The sequence below is a fragment of the Prionailurus bengalensis genome, chromosome E1, assembly GCF_016509475.1.
Source record: "Prionailurus bengalensis isolate Pbe53 chromosome E1, Fcat_Pben_1.1_paternal_pri, whole genome shotgun sequence".
Classification (NCBI taxonomy): Eukaryota; Metazoa; Chordata; class Mammalia; order Carnivora; family Felidae; genus Prionailurus; species Prionailurus bengalensis.
Window position 1 is genome coordinate 57,399,226 of NC_057347.1, and position 20,442 is coordinate 57,419,667.

A 20,442-nucleotide genomic window follows, 5' to 3' on the forward strand; every position below is an offset into this window, starting at 1 on the left:
GGATGAGCCAGGCCTCACTGGGTCCCCTCGCCTGACCTCGTGCTCTGGGAAGGTGACCTTACCTGGGTCTGCATTCTCTGTTCTGGGAAACGGTGGTCTCTCTGGACAGGTTCCTACATGCTCTGTCCACTCAGGAGTCTCAAGCCTGGCCCTTTCTTGTCACTTTATTACATTATTTTCCCCCAAAAGTCTAGGAGATGGGAAAGAGAAATGACTTTGTTTATTTACTCTCAGTTGCCTTTTGAACGCTGATTCCCGGAGCAGCTTATAGAGGGCCCGGGGAGGGGGCCAACCCTAATGCTGACACCCCAGAGCCAGGATCCTCACGGCTTGGCTTTGCAGGGAGATGCACTGAGGGGCAGCCCTGGGCACACTCTTAGTGCTTCGGGAGGCGGAGAGAGTTCACGCTTCCAAGCCTGTGTCTTTCCCACATTCCCAAGTGGTGTGTCCTTGGGCACGTTGCTTAACCTCCGTGAACCCGAGTGACTGCCCCACTCAGTCAACAAATATTGACTGAGCCCTGTTCTGGGCCTCAGATGTGACCAGCGCAAGCCCCCAGCTCCCATGGAACCCGCGGTTGTGTCTGAGAATACAGGGGTGATAACACCTGCGCTGTGGGACTGGGAGGGTTAACCCAGATAGCCTCTAAGTACCCAGAGGGTGGGAGTGACTAAAAATAGGCAAATACACGGTACTGTCATTGGGAGGCACGTGTGGGTGCGCCCTCGCAGGCCCCGGGGTCTCCCAGGAGTGGAGGGCCCACCCCTCCCCCCACCTCCCATGAACCTGGCTGTGCTGAGGTCGCGGGTCACCGCCAGGACCCCCGGTGACCCCGGGAGTCTGGGCTTTCTCGGAACACCTCCCAGCCAAGGAGGAGAGCGCTTCTAATAGCCTGGAGCCTCTAAAAGCTTTGACCACAGCTCAGTTTACTCCCTGCAAACCCTTTGAAGTTCTTCCTTCGAACTTGCTTTGCATATTCTGGTCAGATCTGAATCAGACTAGCAGGAATTACCCCTCTCGGTACAGTCTAGGTGGCTGCCTTAGCTTGTCAGTGACGTGAAGATGATTCCAGAGCGAGCGAGGAGCGCCCGGGGAAGCAAGGGGGCAGAGCGCGCACCCCAGCGGCTCTCTCTCCCCTCCCCTCCCCTCCCCTCCCCTCCCCTCCCCTCCCCTCCCCTCCCCTCCCCTCCCCTCCCCTCCCCTCCCCTCGGACGCCGCGTGGGTGTGGGTGAGAGAGAGAGCAAGCCAGAGCAGGGGCGGGGAAAAGGCTCCAGTCGGTTTTCATTAAAAAATAGTGCTCTTTATTATAAATTACTGAAATGTTTCTTTTTTGAATATAAATATAAATATGTGCAAAGTTTGAGTTGGGTTGGTATTTTGTTGAGTTCTTCAAGCATCTCCTAACAGCCTCGAAGGCCTGGGTGGGGGAAGGGAGAGGACTGGAGGTGGAATCTTTATAAAAGACAGAGTGATTGAGGCAGATTGTAAACATTATTAAAAAACAAAAACAAAATAACAGGAAAAAAAAAAAACAAAACACCCCAACACACAGCTGCCCCATCCAGCCCCATACCTGACACAGAAAACTTTTGTGTTTTAGTTTTCCCCAAAAAGAACAGTTCCAGATAATTCCATCGCTGCTACATTCCTGTTAAGTTTTCACTGATCAGTGCTATTGCAGAGAGGGAGCAGCTGGCAGCTGGGGTGGCAGGGGCCCCAGTCTCTCAATGACTTCCTGCCTGTGCCCTCCCCCCACCCCACCCCCAGGTGAGGGCTGTGCAGGGCCTGGTGGGGGGTGGGGGGGTCTGTGGGACCTGGTGGCTCAGCTCTGCCGAAGCCCAGGCACCCTGAGGCACCTGGGACTGGCCAATACCAACTGGGCTCGCCTTCTTCCAGGACTCGGCTGGAAGGCGGGAGATCCCGCCCCCCTCCGTCTCCGCCTGCCGCTCCCCGCCCCCCCCCCCCCCACGCTGAGTGGCCAGCAGCTTGCCCTCCGAGGATCCCTTGGCCTCTGCCTGGATAGGCTAAGTGTGTGGCTTCTTGTGTGCCAGTCCCTATCCATGGGACAGGGAGCATTTAAGGCAAATCTCCCAGCCAGACAGGAGGCCCAAAGTAGAACCCCTCGTCTTGGTGTCGGAGATCTGGGGTCAAAGATGGCTATCTTTTCCACCCTCCTCCCAACCCCCGGGTACAGAACAACTGACCAGCCCATGCCTCCCCCCCCCCCCCGCAGGCCACTCCCCCCTTAAAACGAGGGAAGGGCCCAGGGCTCTCGGGCACCCGATGGACTCTGGGACCTGTGTTCCTGGTGGCTGTCCCAGAGAGGGAGACAGAACAGCCCCCTTCAGGTCACCCCTTGACCTTAACCCCCAGAGCCGGGGCGGGGGGGAGGAGCATGCAGCCGCCCTCCTCACCTGGGGCGGGCGGTGGGAGGAGCCATTTCCGAGGCCAGCCTGCAGCCCTGAGGCCCCTGGGGGCGCCCTCTCCTCCACCCTCTTCCAGGCCGGAGACCTGTTCAGGTTTAAAGCTACATTTTAAACCAAATCAAAGAGCAAACAAGTTCCGTTGGAAAGTTTGAAGACTCCCCGGCAGTTCTCACTAGTTCAACGCTCCTGCAGTGTCCCCTGTTTGGAAATGCAGGGGGAGTTGAGGAAGCGGAGAGGAGGAGGAGAAGAGACCACTGCTGTCGTCGTCGCTGTCCCTACGGGGCCAGCGGGCTCCTCCGGAGACGCTGGCGTGGGGGCGGGGCGCTCAGGTGGCCGCCCCCCCTTCCCTCAGACACATTCCAGGTCCCGCCGGCCCCATTCTGCAGGGGGGGGGGGGGGAGGCGGGAGGGAGGGGCCTGTCCACCCCCCCCTGGCTCCCCCCAGAGCTGCAGGACTCTCACGGCTGGATTCTTGTGCTTGTGTCCTGTGCCACGGGGGAGAGGGGACCCAGGCTCCTCGCCCCGACCCCTGCCCTTTGCGCTTTAAAGAGGGGCATCGTACTGGTCCAGGAATTCCCGAATGGGCCCAGGCAGCTGGGTGACTTTCTCATAGGAGTCCAGGTGGCCGTTGACGGTCTTCCGACAGAGATGTTGGAGAGTGGCCACGTTCGAGGAGAGGGGCCGGCTCAACACCAGAGGGATCTTCTCGCCCCCGGAGTAGATGTAATAGGCTCTCCTGGGGGGACTCCCCGCCAGCGGCTGGGCCGGCGGCTGCTCCGGCACCTCGGAGGAGGGTTCGGCGGGTGGAGGGGGCAAGGCGGGGGCGCCGGGGGGCGGCATGTAGTGGTGCACCAGCTTGAGCACGCAGTCGAAGCGGGGCACCGGCTGCGTGCTCCGGGGGTCGCTCTGCAGCGAAAAGCTGCCCCCCTCGCACTGGATGCGCAGGTTCTTGGTCCCCGACTGGGTCTTGACGCTGAGCGTGAAGAAGTGGCGCTGGTCCGAGCTGTCGCGGATGAGGAAGGTGCCGGCGGGCTCGGCGCTCAGCAGCAGGTTCGCCTCGCCGCCCGTCACGGCGCTCCAGTAGAAGCCGCTCTCCTGCAGCTTGCGCACTGCGTTCACCACCAGCTGGTACTCGCTCTTGGAGCTGAAGGTCTTGAGGCGCAGGCTGGTGTCCAGGGGGCGGCTCATCCCGGCGGCGGGAAACTTGCTGTGGGTGACCATGGCGCACGGAGCCAGCGTGGATCTGCGCGGCGGCGGCGGCGGCTGCAGCTGCTCGGCGGCCTCCGCACAGCGGCCGCTACCGCATCCCGGGGGGCTGCGGGGAGGAAGGGGCGCGCCGCGTGAGTGCCCGGAACCGTCCGGCGCGCCCGGCCCGCCCCGGCCCCCCAGCCTCCTCCCGGCGGCCCCGGGCACCCGCCCCCTGCCCCCGAGGCCCCCGCCTGAGCCCTTCTCCCACCCACCCCACCCTCCCCCCCCCGCCCCCCCCCCGCGCCCAGGCACCCCGCGGAGCCCGCCCAGCCCCCGCCCCCGCCCGCGGGGTGGCCCCAGGCAGCCCCCTTCCCCGGCACGCGCCGGGAGAACGCCGAGTGGGGAAACTCGGGCGCGGAAGTTGGGTCTCCGGGAGCATGGCCGGGGTGGGGAGCGGGAGAAGGGCCCCCGGGACGCTCTGGGCGCCGCTCAGTCCGGTGGCCCCGAGCGGCGGGGACGGAGAGAGAAATCCGAGGCACGGGGGGGGGGGGAGGGAGGGGGCTTGAGAAGCCCGAGGGCCCAGCCTGGGTCTTCCGGGAACCTGGGATCTCCGGCTTCCATCCGCTCTGCCCCCTACCTCGTCCCCTCCCTGCCGGGAATGACCCGGGAAGGGGAGGGGAAACCGGGAAAAAGCTCCCGGGACTAGCGAGTCGCCACCACCACCACCACCAACCCCCCCACCACCCCGCCCCGCTCCACGCAGCGCCCCTCCTTCCTACCTGGTCCCGAAACGAAGTCTCCGGCCTCGGGGCTGCGCCTCCTACGGTCCCCAAGGCGAGGCGGCCGCGCGGCGACCAGCGGTGGCCCGCGCTGCGCCCAGATGTTGGCGGCCGTGGAGTCCACCGAGGGCCCCGCGCGCGCGTCTCCCGGGCTTCGCTGGGGCGCCCGCCCTGCCCCCTGCGCGTCCCCGGGCCGGCCGGCAGGGACGAGGCGAGGGGCCGCGGCGGGAGCTGGGCCGGAGTGGCGGCGCTGGCGGCGGCGGCGGCGCGGGAGTGCGAGTCGGAGCCGCCGCCGAGGCCGCGCTCGCGGGTATATACGCGGCCGCCGCGCCCCGCCCCCCGATTCCTGGAACTGCGCGGCCGGCCTTCTTGTAATGTTTAGTCACTACTCGCAGCAATGAAAGGCTGCGCGGAGGGCGAAGGAGGGGCCGCGGGCGGCCGAGGGCGGGCCGCGAGCGGGGCCGGGACCGGCCGAGACGCGCGCACAGACAAAGCGCGGCGCGAGGCGGCCCGGGCGGCCGGCGGGCGCGGCGCCAGCCCCGGCGGCGCGTTCCTGGCAGCGGCCCCTCCCCCCACTCTCCGCGCGCGCTCCGCCCCCAACTTCTCATTCACACTTTCCCCCTCCCTTCTAAGAAGGCAGGTTTCTGGCAGAGGCGGGGGCCCCCGCTCCGGGAGCGCGGGCAGTTCCAGGAGGCCGAGCGGGAGAGGCTCCCGGCTCCCCTTCCCCTTTTCTCAGACCTCGCGGGGACACCCCCCTCGCCCCCACCCGGGCCCGCCCGAGGTCCCGATCGCGGCCCCAGGAGGCCCGGGCCGGCCGCGAGGGGACTGGGGACACCCCAAAGGCGGGCGGCGAAACTGGGGCCGCACCTGGGAGCTGAAGTGGGGAGGTGTGGGGGCGGGGGGACGTGCGGGCACGTCCCGGAGGAGAAGCCCGGAGCCCCGGGGATGGAGGGGACGCAGCCTGCGTGGCAGCTGTCGGGCCTCAGTCCCTGGGCCCACTGCCAGGTTCCCTGCCGACGCTGACATGAGCGCCGCCTCCCGCCACCAGAAAACCAGACACAAACAAACAAGAACCGCTTTCACACATCTGGGTCTCCCAACTTTCGGGGTGCGGTGTGGGCCCTGCCAGGTGCTCTCCCTCGGCGGGACGGGCCCCGGGGCGAGCAATGGCCCCACCCCGCGCCGGTGTCCGCTAGAGGGCGCGCTGGGGTCTCGTAGCGGGAGTGGAGTTTGGAGCTGCAAGGAAACCGGAGGGGGCGGGCTGTGTGTGTGTGTGTGTGTGTGTGTGTGTGTGTGTGTGTATGGAGGGGGTGCTGGCTCAGGAGCCAGGGCGAGGCACCTTCCCGGGGTACCGAGGAGAAGTCTCATCGCAGTCTGGAATTAGAGCTGGGAATAAAAGTCCAGTAGGGGAGGGTTTCCAGAAAACAGTTTTCAGGAGTTCAGGCCACTTCCAGATGGCCCAGCGCCGCCAAGAATGTGTCCCCCTCCCCCCAACCCCCACCCCCCCACCCCCGCCTGTACCTCTGGGTGCGAGGGTCTGATGTCTCTTCAGGGGTGCAGAGGTGATTGGGGTGAACCGTGGATTTGCTCTTGGTCATGCTGGCATGAATGTGGGTGGTTTGGGCTAACCAGGGCCAGCTCTATGAAGGTTGGAAAAGTTTGCAATCTGTCCCCAAAAGGGCAGTGGGATGCTGGAGACACCTGAGAGTGCACGAGCAGAGGAGGGGCAGAGACAGAGGGAGACACAGAATCTGAACTAGGCTCCAGGCTCCAAGCTGTCAGCACAGAGCCCGAGGCCGGGCTCGAACTCCCAAACGGTGAGATCATGACTTGAGCCCAAGTCGTTTGCTTAACCGACTGAGCCACCCAGGCGCCCCTTGAGAACCTCACCTCGCAGGACATGCGGGCTTTGGGCCATGCCCTCTTCCCAGATGCCACCGTACCGAAGATGATGAGTCAGAAAGGGAAGGACAGATGCTAATGGCAGGCATCTTGGGAGTCTAGGACACAAAGGCCTGGTTCCTTTGCTTCTCCAGGAGCGGACAGGCACCTCACTGCCTTTGCCATTCTGTCTTCAGTCTGTGCCATCACCTCTTCCCCTCACAGATGTGGGGGGACTAAGTGAGATTTGGGCAGGACACCCAGCCTCCCTGAGATTCAGTTTCCGCGCACAAAGTAAGAACAGTAACCTTTTCCCCATCAGAGAGCTGAGATTCACAAGAGATTCTGCACATCAAAGTGTGCTAGAAATGGGTGTATCTCAGTCTCGTTCTTCCTCAGCTTCTAGGAGCAGACCGTAGTAAGGAGGAAGTCTTTTATTTATTTTTTTCAAGTTCCATTTTTACTTAAGTAATCTCTAACACCCAAGGCGGGACTCGAACTCACAACCCCGAGATCAAGAGTCACATGCGCCTTTGACTGAGCCAGCCAGGCGCCCCAAGGAGGAAGTCTTGTTGTTTCTGGTCGCTTCTGCAGAGGGGGGAGATTGATTTATCCAACACGTTTCACAAATATTGGGCTCTGTGTACCAGGCATTGTGCTAAGTTATTGAAATATAGTGATGAATAAAACTGGGTCTTTGCCCTCGAGATGCTTGTGGGCTAATGAAATGGATTCTCGTCCTCTCTATAATCAGTTCATTCTTTTTCTCGTCCAGGAAAAGGACAAGAGGAGGCTGCACCATGACCATACACTTCTGTGCTGAGCCCGTGAAGGGCGAGGAAGACTCACAAGGAACAACCCTGGAGTTAATGGATGAGAAAGTGCTTTGTAAATTACAACGGTCTGACACAAGTCAGGTCCATTCATCCAGTCCACAAACCTTCATTGAGTGCCTGCTTTTGCCAGGCACGGAGCAGAGTGCTGGGAAGAGAGAATGCTGGGTAAATCCTGCAGGGAGACAGGCGAGGCAGAGACATGCTCCCCTCCCCCCCCAAGTGAGGGGTGCCAGGAGAAAGGGGTGATTACGACCCGAGGATACTGTGATAGTTCATTTTTTAGGTGAGGGGAGATGTGGAAGGGGGAAGATAAGGAGGACGAAACAGCCCTGGAATTCTGGGAATTCAAGTCTGGTTGGAAAACTCCTATCTCTGAAACAACAGCGTGGTCCCCAAATGAGCCTGGGCTCTGCAGAGACTGCATATCTGCTGGGAATGTGCCCTGGAGCACAGGGCGGATTGGAAGAGAAGAGGGGGGGGGGCGGCGTGCTCAGGGGGGGTCCTGAAAGGGGCTCTCAGGGCTGGAGAAGGTCAGGGCTTGCAGTGGGAAGGTGGGCTGCGTTCCTTACGTACTGACTCTGGAGATTGAACTGCTGTCTAGGCTCCCCCATCGAGTACCTGTATGACTTCTGGCAACTTACTTCACCAGCCGTGCCTCAGTGTCCTTATTGGGTTTTGTTTTGATGTTTATTTATTTTTGAGAGACAGACAGAGTGTGAGTGGGGGAGGGCAGAGAGAGAGAGAGGGTCACACAGATTTCAAAGCAGGCTCCAGGCTCTGAGCTGTCAGCACAGAGCCCAACGCGACGCGGGGCTCAAACTCACAAACTGAGATCATGACCTGAGCCGAAGTCGGACGCTTAACCGACTGAGCCACCCAGGCGCCCCTCAGTTTCCTTATTTGTAAAGTGGGCTCATAACAGTACCTACTCTGTCCAGTTGATGGGAGAACTTATATATGACCCAATGCTTACAATGGTGCCTTGCACATAGTTAATGCTCAGTGCATGTTGGCTATAATTCTTTTTTTTTTTTTTTAATGTTGATTTATTTTTGAGACAGAATGCGAGTGGGTTAGGGGCAGAGAGAGAGGGAGACACAGAATCCAAAGCAGGCTCCGGGCTCCGAGCCGTCAGCACAGAGCCCGACGCGGGGCTCGAAGTCAGGAGCTGTGAGAACATGACCTGAGCCCAGGTCAGACGCTCAACCGACTGAGCCACCCAGGCGCCCCGGCTATAATTCTTTTGAAAGCACTGGGGTGTCTGGGGAAGGGAGGCACTGCCGAAGCTTGGGTGGCAGGGGGTGGAGGTGACCGCGAGGCTTTATGCTTTGGAGAGCTATGTATCTCCCATGCAAGATGCAATCTGCAAAGTTGCCTGTCTTCAAAGAGTTGAGCCAACTACCAAGGTGCCCCTTAGCTTTCTGGCATCTCCAGGGTCTGCAATGCCTTGGGAGGCGCCAAAACTTCTCAGTGGGTGTGTGTCGAAGGCTCTGTGCTCCAGAACGTTCCTCAGGCCTGGGTCTTTGCATGTTCACTTCCTTCCGGGTGGAACTGCCTTCCACACCTTGGCTGGTTTCTACTTTTCCTTTAAGACTTGGCAGAAACGCGGGTGAAACTTCCAGGATAGCTGTTTCCACATTGACCAATGTGCCCCGACTGCTCATCCGGTGAGAACCTGGAGGAAACAGGCTGGTTTTTTCAAACCTGGTACATAGAAAGTGCTCAATGAATCCTTTTTTTTTTTTTAAGTTTATTTATTTATTTTGAGAGAGAGAGAGAGCGCAAGCAGGGGAGGAACAGAGAGAGGAGAGAGCAAGAACCCCAAGCAGGCTCTGCACGTCAGCGCACAGCCCAATGCGGGGCTCAGACTCCCGAACCGTGAGATCATGACCTGAGCTGAAATCAAGAGTCAGACGCTTAACCGACTGAGCTGCCCAGGCGCCCCTGAATCTTTTTTTTTTCTTTTAAGTTTATTTATTTTGAGAGGGGGAGGGGAGGGGCAGAGAGAGAGAGAAGATCTCAAGTAGACTGTGCACTGTCAGCACAGAGCCCAACGCAGGGCTCAACCTCGTGAAGAGGGAGATCATGACCCGAGCGGAAAAAAGAGTCTGATGCTTAACCCACTGAGCCACCCCAGGCGCCCCTCGGTGAATTTTTGATGAGAGATTGTGTTGACTCCTGCTTTCCATCATTTTTAGGAAACACCTACTCTGCTTACTTCTAGAGTAGCTAGTGGTTTCTTCCTGCAGGGCTCAGGGGCATCTATGGGATAGACGGTGTGGAAACCCCATGTGCATGGAGATTATCAGGCCTGCTAATTTAAAGGTAGATGGAGTGATTACCCAAACTCTGCTGGGAAGGCGGGGAAGGAGGCACTGGGCCGATACAGGGCACACCCCCAGGGACCCTCTTCCAGGCAAGAGAGCCACCCAAACTAGAGCCCATCCAGGGCGACCCAGGGGACCCAGGGCAGTGCTGCTCTCACTTTCCCTGCCTGCGGAGGGTGGGGGGAGCGGTGGGTGGGGGGGAGGGGGGTTGGGCTCTCGGAGGAAAGCTCATCTAAGTCCCGCCCCCCTGCCCCACCCACTATCTTCCTGGCCGGAGGGATTTAGGAGACTCCTGCCTGCTAATCTCTCCCTTTGCAGAATTTCTACGAAGTCAGAATCCCATTTCCAGGCAAAGGTGCTTGGTCATAAAGATAATACAGATTTATTCATGATGGAGGGGAAGTACACAGCGGTTTCAGCTGCCTGTGGGGCTCCACTTACTCATGGGAGTGACAGAGGATGAGCTTGGGCCCAAACCTCGCAGATAGGAACCCTGGCGCCTGTGGGGTGGTCGTGGGAAGCTATGGCCTGGTCTGGGGAACACGAGGTCCCATACTTGCATGGATGATCTTCCTGTCTTCGGGCCAGCCTGGGGGCAGGCTCTGAGGTTGCCATTGTTTGGAGGCAACATTGGCCACCAGATGGGTTAGGAGACTGGCCTCAGACCACAGAGTTGCTCAACACCAGGCCTCCCTCTGTCTCTAAGACTGGTGGGCTTTCTGTGGCACAAGAAAGCAGCTGGGGTTGACGGCCCAGTGGCTTTATATTACTTATTCTGCATTGATTGTGCCTTTATTGCATGCCTGTTCGTTGACCAGGCCTGGGGTTACAGTGGTGGGGAAAAGGATCTGGGTCCCTGCCTCTGGAGCTTCTAGTCTCGTGCTGGCAGTTCAGAGAGCGGGGCAGGAAGCAACGAGGCCTCTCCTCTCTCACCCCCCTCCCCCATTTTCTCCAGCCAATTTGGAGATGATGCGGGGGGACCTGTGTCTCCCCGGACCTCTTGGAAGCTGTGCCCCCTGCTGCCCCAGTGTGGTTCTTCCAGGGCCCGGCTCCGCTGGGCAGTCCAGCCCTGATGCCTCTTGTGTCATGTGCCCTCTTGGAGGCAGCCCCTGCCTGTGCGGGCAGACGGCCTTGCTTGGTGGCAGGGCTATGATGCCCGTGACCTTCCAGTGCGGTGAGAGGGGGGGAGGCGGCGGAGTGGGGGGTTGTGGGGGGGGAAGGTGCAGGGACCTCACCACAGGTGGACCCTGATCTCTGTCTTTGCTGCTTTCGACCATCCTGCAGAGGCGGGGCCGGCTGGGACAATGGGACAATGGTTTGTGGCTTTTGTTCCTGCAGGGAGGGGCAAGGGAGCTGATGAAAAGGTTTGTGGCTCTGATGTCTGGAGGAGTTCTTTCAAGCCTGACATTCCAGACCCAGCTGGCCTCTGGCATTTCCCAGAAAAAGTGCGGAGGGAGGGGAAGGAAAACACTTCACCAACCCACCCACCCTGCTTTCTCACATTCCTTGTTCCCTCTGGGGCTTGGGCTGGGCCAGAGTCCTGGGGCAGAGGCCCATCCTTCCACCCACCGAAGGGTGGTGGGAGGGTAGGGGGTGGGGTGGGAGGGTAGGGGGTGGAGTGGGGGGGGCTTTAGGAGGGCACAGAGGGTATGAAGCGTGTGGGGCGCCTGTTGGGGAAAAGGGAAGTTTCTTCCCACCGCTTCATGAGGAATCTACATCTGTTCCAAGTTCTGAGTTGGGGCTAGAGAATGGGACAGTTAGCTTCCAGCCAGCTGTCTCTCCTGACCCCAAATCAACAAACCCTGCTCTGTCCGGGGCTGGGATGGGAAGAGTCTCCATTCGCCCTGGAGCAGCCGCTGTGCCCGCGCCCGCGCTCAGGAACAGACACCAGGGCAGCGGGCAGTTCTGGGAAGAGGCCGTGGGGAACCATCTGGGCTGTAACACAAGTGAGGCCTGGCCCGGTGCCCAGAGCTAAAGTGGCAGTGCCCAGGAGGAGAGCCTGGCGACAGGGGGTGGGGAGTGAGGCTGGCCCCCAGGAGTTTTTGCCTGGGCTCAAGATGGCCTTGGAGAGCCAAGGGTTGGTGGAGAACCACCGGCTGGAATAGCTTGCCTACAGATGGCTGGCTCCTGGAGCGAGGCAGCTGGGAGCCCCTAACCCATTGGGTTCCTGGGTTTGGGACTGCTCACCACCTCACCTGGGCGTGCGTGTAGCATCTGAACTGAGCCCCCCCCCCCCCCCACCCTGCATTAAGCTTCCCGCAGTGGTGAGATCTTCACGGCGACCCCTTGAGTCCCCTAACCAGGTGTGTGACACCACTAGCAAGGTCCTTGGGTCCCCGCATTGTGAAGCACACGCTGGCATGCACTTTGTTAGGCACCAATTCGTGGGCAAGTTCAAAGCGGAAACGATACACCCTCTCTCTGGCTCCCAAGGTCTAGAACCAGCCATGGGGGCAGAGAAGTGTGTCCGAAGGAGTGGGAGGTGGGGGTCTCTATCAGGGACAGAGGTGAGGCTCTAAAGCATGACGTTGAGGTGGGTCTCCTAAGCCCCTCCTTCCCACTTCTCCCTTGGCTCTCATCTGGCCCCATGCTGTGTCATTCAGAGTTTCTTAACCGGGGTACAGATACTGCCCCCTCCCCAGGATTTCATAAGCCCCCTGTATTTGTAAACAAAATGCCAGCGGCGGTCCAGATTTCTGGGGTAGATAAACCTACCTGGAGTCACTTCCTGCTTCTGCAAGATTTATTTCACAAAGTCATTCATTCATTCATTCATTCATTCATAAGAGGTCATTGTTGAGCGCGTTCTGCGCATCAGAGATTGAGCGGCGTGCCCAGAAGTTATCAGTTTGGGACCTCAGGAAATTTAGATTCTTTCCAGGAGGTCAAGATTCTCCCACAGTTATGTCATGACTAGTCAATTTTGAATGCACCATGAGTCCTGTAAAGGAAGAGTCCTGGGGGGCTGTGTGAGCATATTATGGGGAGACTGAATCTACTGGGGGGAACAGCCGAGGGGATTCCCTGAGGAAGTGACACACGCAGGCTGGTGGGAAGCTGAGGTCTGGAGGGGTCACCTGACCTCCCCACGTTTCCCAGCCTGTAGGTGCCCGGGGACCGGCGCACCTCCAGTGCCAGGGTGTCTGGGATCCACGGCCCCCCCCCCCCCGCTGAGTTTACAGCTCACTCTGCCTCTCTCTCCCTCCCACCTACTAACGTAACGGGCCTTGGCCTTCGACCCCTGCTTTCAGGCTCAACCTGAGGCAGCTACAAACTGGTAAGATGAGAATGTTGTTCCCCCTTCAACCCCTGAGAGGTGGGTCAGACACAGTCTCTGATTTTCGGAGCTTTGAGACTCAAAATGTGTTTCACAAACAGGCAATACAGGCCCAGGGTTCGACATTCAAACGTTACAAACAGATGAACTGTGGTCTTTTACCGTCTTCAACTCTTACCTTGTTCTCCCGTGGTGCTTGGGACATTGTTTCGCAGACCATATATATGTATATGAGACGACATTTAAAAATCTGGAAATCTCACATTCACATCTGACTTTGGGGCTTTCTTTGGAAAAAATGGATCGTCTGGCAACAGTGGGTCTACCCTTGGCAGGTCTCCACTGGCCCCTTAGATGGGACATGGGCTCTCCAGCTCAGCATAGGCCCACCCCCAGGACCGGCCTCTCCTCTCCCCTCCGGCTCCCCGCCAGGAGCCCCAGGCACTGAGGCAGCAACCCCACCTGGCCTCCGTCTTCCCACCTCCCCTTTCTAGGCCAAAGGGCAAGAAGGACCACATTCTTTGAGTCTCTTCCCTGAATTCCAAGAGACTGGAAATAAATCCAGCCTGGTCCTGGGAGTCCCACCTGCTCGGTGGATGTGGCCTCATCTTAGGCAAGACTCATCCTGAGCTGGGGTTCTCGAGCGAGGCCCAGGGCACGCTTAGCCTCTTGCTTCAATTAACCGTGGGGGCCAGGTGGGGAGAAAAGCAGGGCACGGCCATGTCAGGACGGGCTTCTGCCAAGGAGCCCCCAGCAAGCTCGCCTCCGCTCCCCAAGCAGGACCCAGAGAGCCAGGGATTCCCTGGGACAGAACTGGCCACGGGCCGCAGTGTTTCCCCACGCGCTGGACTGCTACATCAGGAGGAGGCCGGCAGGTCCTTGCTGGGGTGGCGCTGGCTGCCTGCCACGCCACAAGAGGCTGAGATTCCCCTGAAACCGAGAGCTGCATTTATCTCTCACCAGCGACACAGAGAAACAAACCGGCACGCTCTGCCCAGGAGGCATGTCCAGAAATTTGGGCCCGGGCTTCTTGTTGATGAAATGCCAGATTATTCCTGGGCCTCTCTGCGGCAGGGAGGCATGGATCACATCGAGGGACAGGTGGGGTTTTGTTTCGCCGATGACAAGACTTTTCGACGCCGAAAAGTTTAAATGATAAGTACAAGAACCTTGACCGGCTCCCCGAGCCCCCCCACCCTGTAGGTTGCTGTTTTCAGCTTCAGTGCTTGGCAGATTTGTTTTTCACAACCTTCAGCTCCTCTGGGCCTCGTCCGCAGCCACCCCCCCCCCCCCCCCCGGCCACCTGAGGCCCCTGGTGCTAGAAAGACCTCATCTCAAGCACTTTTAGGGCCACGCAGGCCTGGGAGGGCTCAATGCCTGGTACCTCGGCTACGGCCATGGGAAAAGACCTGATCTGAAGCAGAAGTTGGCAGACCGTGGCACACAGGCCGGCAGACTGTTTTTGTAAATAAAGTTTTATTGGAAATACGGCTGCACGGGTTCGTATTGGTTGCGGCTGCTTTTGTACCCGGTTGGGCAGTTGCCCGTGAGGCCACCCGGCTCCAAGAGGGTAAAGTAGTCGCGACTGGGCCCTTGAGGGAAACGTTGGCCGACCCCTGCTCTGGGGGAACAGAAGCCCGGAGGGCTGGAGTCAGGTCTCAGTTTGGAAGGGGGGGGGGGATGAGAGGAGCTGGGAGGACGTGCTCATGAGTGGACAGAACAGCTAAGCAAAGATCCTGAGGTGGCAGCGTGGGGGTGGGGTGGGGGGAGGGAGGGTGTTGAGGGATTGAGAAGAGACGGGCGGTGAGCCCGGGCACGACGACGGAATGAAAGAATGCACTGATCCCCAGCTGGCTTCATCCGCCCAGCACCTAAGCTCCATTCCCCGGGAACCAAGCGTGCACTCCTCAGAAGCAGCTGATAGCCCCCGCCTACGGGACAAACCCGACAAACCAACAGGAGAGTTTTTCCTTGCCGGAGGGAGGTGGGCTGGACCACCTCTTCCTCCTTCTGGAATTTGCTAAGTGCCCTGTGGCTGAAAGAGACCCTTGCGCCCGAAGTAGTCTGGGGAGGAGGGGCCTTCCGCTTGCGTTGGCCTGATTTTCGGTTCGTGTGTGAATCACAGACAGTGAGGCATGGGCCCTTGGCTCAGGATTTCCTGATGTTTCCTGCCCGGGACAGCAGCCTGGCTATCAGGGGCCGCAGCCCACCCCTCCCTGACGTCAACTCTCCTTCCAGTGAATGCGTTTCCTTTTCCGTTTGGGAAGACCTGATATCTGTCATCGGTCTCATCAGCTCTTGTCATTGTAACCCTGGCACCTCCTGTTCGGGAAGGAGCCGGTGCGACTGGCCAGAAAGCAGTGGGTGAGGGCAGGAGGGTGAGGGGGGGCCTCAGCAGATGGGCTTTCGAGCCATCAGGGGTCTCAGAGGGCACATGCCTTCTGGCCCAGGGTCATCAAGGTGTGAGTGGAGAGCCCTGCAGCAGCCTAGCCCGCTGGCCCTCCAAGCAGCTTGGGGTACTCCCAGGCCTCTTCTCTGGGCCACCTGTGTCACCTCAGAGTGACTTATCTCCTTTACCTGTGCCCGCTAACCAGCCGACGTCTCTCCTAGTGGAAAGTGTTTGGCTTGTCATCGTGTAAATGCAGCCATTAAAAAAAATTGCTCAATCCCTGAAAACCATTATTTAAAATTTTTGCAACTTCTAAATGTGCACGTCCTAGGGCAAAGTCGTGGTTGCCTCATTCTGGTAGCAGCTCTGACAGTTTCAAACTAGCCATGAAGGACAGAGGCTCTAGGTGGGTGGCTTCAGAAGGCACTGGGTCATTGCCTGCTGTTTATACGTAAATACTTACTGGTGTAACTTACCATGCTGTAATACGACCGTATTAATTACAATTTATTTTAGATGGGAAATTGCCAACGGGACAGTACTATGGTTGTCTGTCTCACTCAATACCTCACCCGGCAAAGCACCACCGCGCTGCCAGCTCTCTTCTGGATGGGTAGAATGCTCCTGTGGTCGCCATTAAACATCATGGTGCAGGCATTCAGCCACTTGACCCTACAACTACCCCTTGTCCTAGGCCCCGTGCAAAAGTGGAATCAGGCAATGGATGGTCTCATCCTAGTTACTGGAAATTAGGAAATTTGATGATTCACCACTTCTAACTCGGAAGAGGTGAATCAGAGTCCACCTTGTATTTGTAAAGCTCTCTAAACGTAAAGGAAAGCTTGAAACAATCTGAAACGCTCGTTGGTCGTAAACGAGTTGGAAATTCTTGAATAGCCCCACGTAAACAATGTTAGCGGTTTTGTGTATTTACTTTCAGTCTGTCTGCACACGATGCTGTCTCCAATTTTTAATTTTCCCAACGAGATAAGCTCTATACTACTAAAATCTGGATTTTCCACTTGTGTCGCTCAAGATTCTTCTAGGACGTAATTCTTCATGGCTGCGCGCGGTCTTCCCACGCAGCGATGCCCCATTATTTATCTCACCAACTCTCCCACTGTTGATTGCTTCCACATTTTTGGTATCATGCACAATGCTGAGACGAACATTCTTGCAGGGAACGCGTAACTGACTTCCGTGGGATACCTGGGTGGAAGCGGAGCTCGGAATGTTTTGCATCCCGTGTGTCCACAACACCCCCACCCCGGGACAAGGACGATGTGGCCACCTCCTACGGCTCTTCCGGTTCCCGAGTCCCAGTCCACGTGGGTCGGTCGAGGAACCCCATGTTTCGGGTCAGAGCCATCTCCCCTGCCCCTCAGGACATTGCTACATCTTCTTTTCGAAGATCGGCTAGAGAAGGTGCTCCCGGTTCCACGGACGCGGCCCTCGGCTCGCAGAACCGCACGTTCCCCGGGCCTGCCCGCGGCACCTGCTCGGGAGCCCCGGCGTCGGGCACGGCCGGGACTTCGTGAGGCCACTCGGGCGCGCGGGACGCTCCCGCGGCGTCTGCGCCTGCGCCCCGCGCGCCGCCTGCACACCTGCGCCCGCCCCGCCCCCGCCGCCACTTGTCCGCGAGCGCCGCTGTCAATAAAGTTCTTGCGCGCCGGAAGCGGAAGCGCCGAGTCTCCATGGCGGCGGCGGCAGCGGCGGCGGCGGGGCCGGTGCTCTGGAGGCGACTGCTGGGCCTGCTGCCCGGCCGCCCCGGGCTGGCCGCGCTCCTGGGGCGCCTGTCCGACCGCCTGGGCAGGAACCGGGACCGCCGGCGCAGGAGGTGAGAGGCGGCCGGGCCGGCCGTGGCGGGGTCGCGGCCGCAGCCCTGCCTCCCTCCGCGCCGGGAGTGCGCGCTCACGCGGGGGGCCGAGCTCGGGCGCCCCGGGCCCCGGCGGCTGGCGTGGCGGGGTCTGGTGGCGAGAGACGCCGCTTGGGTGCGGAGGGGGTCTTTTCCTTACGTGGTCCTGGCCGCGGGGTGGCTCGGCCGGAGTGAATCAGCTCAGCCGGGATTGTGTTCGTGCAGCGCTTCTCACATCCTGCCCGAGAAGGCTGTGAAGCAATCCTGAGTCAGTGACTCTAAGGCCAGGGAAGAGGAACCACTCGACACCCCCCCCCCCCCCTTCACACTTTTCAAAGGGCCCGTGTTCTGGAAAAGTACTGAAGTGACTTATGTAAAGGGCGAGGGAGGCTTTGAAGCGGTTTGTTCAGGCTTTCAGAGTCAACATTTGCCCAGAACATGCTGACCCAAGAGGCCTGCTGTTAGTGCTAATGTAAAAAGAAAAAAAAAAAAGATTTCTTGTGTGCAAATGGTTTTCTTATCAGAGACACTCAAGTCTTACCCTTGATCCTTTAAATTTTTTTTTTTTTAATGTTTATTTATTTTTGACAGAGAGAGAGACAGAGCATGAGCCGGGGAGGGGCAGAGAGAGAGGGAGACACAGGATCCGAAACAGGCTCCAGGCTCTGAGCTGTCCACACAGAGCCCACGTGGGGCTCAAACTCGTGAACCACAAGATCATGACCTGAGCCGAAGTCAGTAGGCTCAACCCACTGAGCCACCCAGGCGCCCCCTTTGGTCCTTTAAAAGAAAAAAAAAAAAAAAAAAGAAGAAAAAGATCTTAGACGTAAATGCCTTAGTAGGGTTTGCGTTGTCTTAGATTTTATCTGTGCTACTTGGGTGAGGATGAGACCTCCTGACTTTCCGTGCACAGATCTGTGGTCCAGTCATGCGTGCTGTTTCTAGGTATGGGAAGCAGCCTGCTTCATCCTGGGTTACGGTGGATGATTTTCAGTAAAAAATCGAGTTTGATTCAGGGTGACTTTCAGGTGATAGCATCGGGGCTATATTGAGCCCTTAGAAGCCTGCTGATCAGAATGGCTTTAAGTTTCATATCAGTGAAACCGGCGGGGGCAGGGCAGAGGTGGCCTCAGCGTTTTCTGTTCTTGGTGTTTGGCCAAGACCTGGCCATTGCAGTGGGTAGTGAAGTCCGATGACTTCCACGTCTCGGCATCAAACCCCTGGGAAATTTGGTTTAAAGTTTCAAGAAATGTGCTCTCCTCAAAGATGAGGTGTTCAGGCAGTTTTGTAATTTCCCTGTATATGTTTAAACTCTAGGAAGAACACTTCATTGTTAATTCCTGTTTAGCATTGGAATTGACTATTAACAAATTCTTTTGAAAAAGACATTTCTCTTGAGTGATTTGTGTGTGTGTGTGTGTGTGGCGGGGGTGGGGGGGGGTGGGGTGGAGAGTGTGGCAGTGGGGAGAGTCTAAACTGACTTCCCAAAGTCCTTTTTGTAAATGGAGGCAGGAGGTGTGTCACCGTATTTCTTTTTGATTAAGCGGAGAGAGGGAGTTGTATCTCTGGGTCAACAGTTAAACCAGAAACTCACTTAAGCCAAAGAAACACAAGTGTCTGAAATTTGTGTTTTATAATCCTTAGGGGAAAAATGCTACTAGGACTGACTGCCGATAAGTGCTGCGACCAGTGTTGTGACAACACTGTAGCTTTCTGACCCTTTTTTTTTTTTTTCTTCTTGCCTTACTGCCTTACGGGTTTGCAGATTTTCCCGGACTCTTTGTGGCCTTGGTGTTGGGGTTTCTCTGGTCTTGTGTGGCCACTCATCCTCTATTGGCTGCTGACTTTCGTTTCTCCTCCAATCGTACGGTTGTACCTCGCAACGCCTCATTCCCCGAATGATGTGGTTTCTTGTAACTCTGGTCGTTGATTCATTGATAATAGTTCTGTGTAGTCATGAGCTTAGACTTTTTCAGATTTTAGCTCTGCCAGTCTGACTCAACTGTTGGAGTGCCTGGTGAATCCTCGTGGCTAACACGCGGGGGGGGGGGGGGGTGGGGGGGAAAGGAGGGTTCTTTCCTTGCAGCGGTTTCCTTGTTAGTTACAGAGACAGCCATAGTGACAGAGAATGCTACTTAAAATTACTTCCAATTAGTGATCTAGAAATACTGTTTTTCTCTTGAGCAGGCGTCTGACTCATTATCGCTTTGGACTGTTGGGTTCATTCGTTTATTCAGCATGCGTGTGTAGAGCACTGCTGTGCTGTGCGTAGGTGCCTAGGAAGACAGGTAAAGACATAGCCCCACCTTCAAGATGCTCAGACCCATAACAGAAGAAATAGTAGAGTAAGGTAGAAGGTCACGGCTGCACCTAAGAGGCACACCAGGAGGTCACAGAAGGCTTCCTGGTGGCTGTGATCTCAGAGCTGCGTTTTGGAGTATAGGAGCAGGCTAGGGAGAGAAGGGGGAGCTGGTGGTGTTCAGGGAAGGATCCTGAATGATGTGGGCTGCTGATTGTAGCAGCAGAGGCGGAAGGCAGCTCTCAAGTCATTTCCAGGAGCTGACTGGGGGCGCTGAGTAGGGAAGGGAGGTGGAGAGAGGAGCTAGGAACAAACATCCTCTGGGCTGAGACCCAGGGAGGCAAGCTCTGAGATTTCTTGTAGTTTCCTTTCCGAGTGGTCTGGGCCTGAGGTGGTGGGGAGTGGAAGGTAGAATCCGCTCTGGTGGGGGAGGCGTAGGGGGAGTGCCTGGGGGGGTAGGTCGTGTGTTTGACTTGGGTGACTGCGTGAATGGAGGCACGCTTCACCAAAACAGGGGTAAGAAAGGGGACTGGGTTTGGGGGTGATGATAAGGTGACCTCGGGGCAGGTCCACTAGTATCCAGGCACGTGCAGGTGGAGGTGTTCTGACAGATCCGGAGCTCAGGAGGGGCAGCTGACACCAGATAGTCTGGAGTCATCAGGCTACACAGAATCGACTTGTTATTTGGAGTAGATGAACCTCCGTGGGAAAGGTGTCAGGGGGGCGCTGGTTCCTAATCTCGAGCTTGCCTGCCATGCGAGGAAGTATTTTCTTTGTGGCCTCCTTCTCTAAAAAAACAGCAAACAAATGATTTTCAGTTTGAGCTATATGTGCAGAAAGGGCTTTATTTTTGAGACTCAAGTCCTGTTTTCTCTCTTCTAGGTGTGTGGGTAGGTGTGAGTATGAGGAGTGGTGAGGGGGCTCCAAACGTGAGTTAGAGGGAAACAGAGTCCCAGAAGGCTGTTTGTTTCTTCTTTTTCTTTTCTGTCTCTCTTTCTTTTTCTTCCTTCCTTAATTTTTTTTAACATTTATTTTTGAGAGAGAGACAGAGACAGAGCACCAGGCGAGGGAGGGGCAGAGAGAGAGAGAGGGAGACACAGAGTCCGAAGCAGGCTCCAGGCCCAGAGCTGTCAGCACAGAGCCCGGCCTGGGGCTCGAACCCACGAACCGTGAGATCATGACCTGA

At 57.7% G+C, this 20,442-nt stretch overlaps 2 protein-coding genes across 3 annotated transcripts in view; one reads left to right on the forward strand and one right to left on the reverse strand.

The window, feature by feature from the left end:
• Positions 1–1,278: 1,278 nt before the first annotated feature.
• SOCS3 (suppressor of cytokine signaling 3) lies at positions 1,279–4,683 on the reverse strand. Its single transcript, XM_043585717.1, has 2 exons — positions 4,393–4,683; positions 1,279–3,740 (listed from the first exon to the last, which is right to left on the reverse strand). Exon 2 carries the CDS (start codon positions 3,644–3,646, stop codon positions 2,969–2,971), a length of 678 nt encoding a protein of 225 aa, XP_043441652.1. The 5' UTR covers positions 3,647–3,740; positions 4,393–4,683; the 3' UTR covers positions 1,279–2,968.
• A 12,082-nt stretch (positions 4,684–16,765) lies between these two features.
• The window catches only part of PGS1 (phosphatidylglycerophosphate synthase 1), a 30,650-nt gene continuing 26,973 nt past the window's right edge, over positions 16,766–20,442 (forward strand). The window contains exon 1 of one of the 2 annotated variants that reach the window (XM_043585704.1): positions 16,766–16,939. In XM_043585704.1, coding sequence (XP_043441639.1) covers positions 16,797–16,939 — 143 coding nt within the window. In that variant the 5' untranslated portion in view covers positions 16,766–16,796. The remainder of the gene's footprint in view (positions 16,940–20,442) is intronic. The other variant, XM_043585706.1, reaches the window with a different exon arrangement.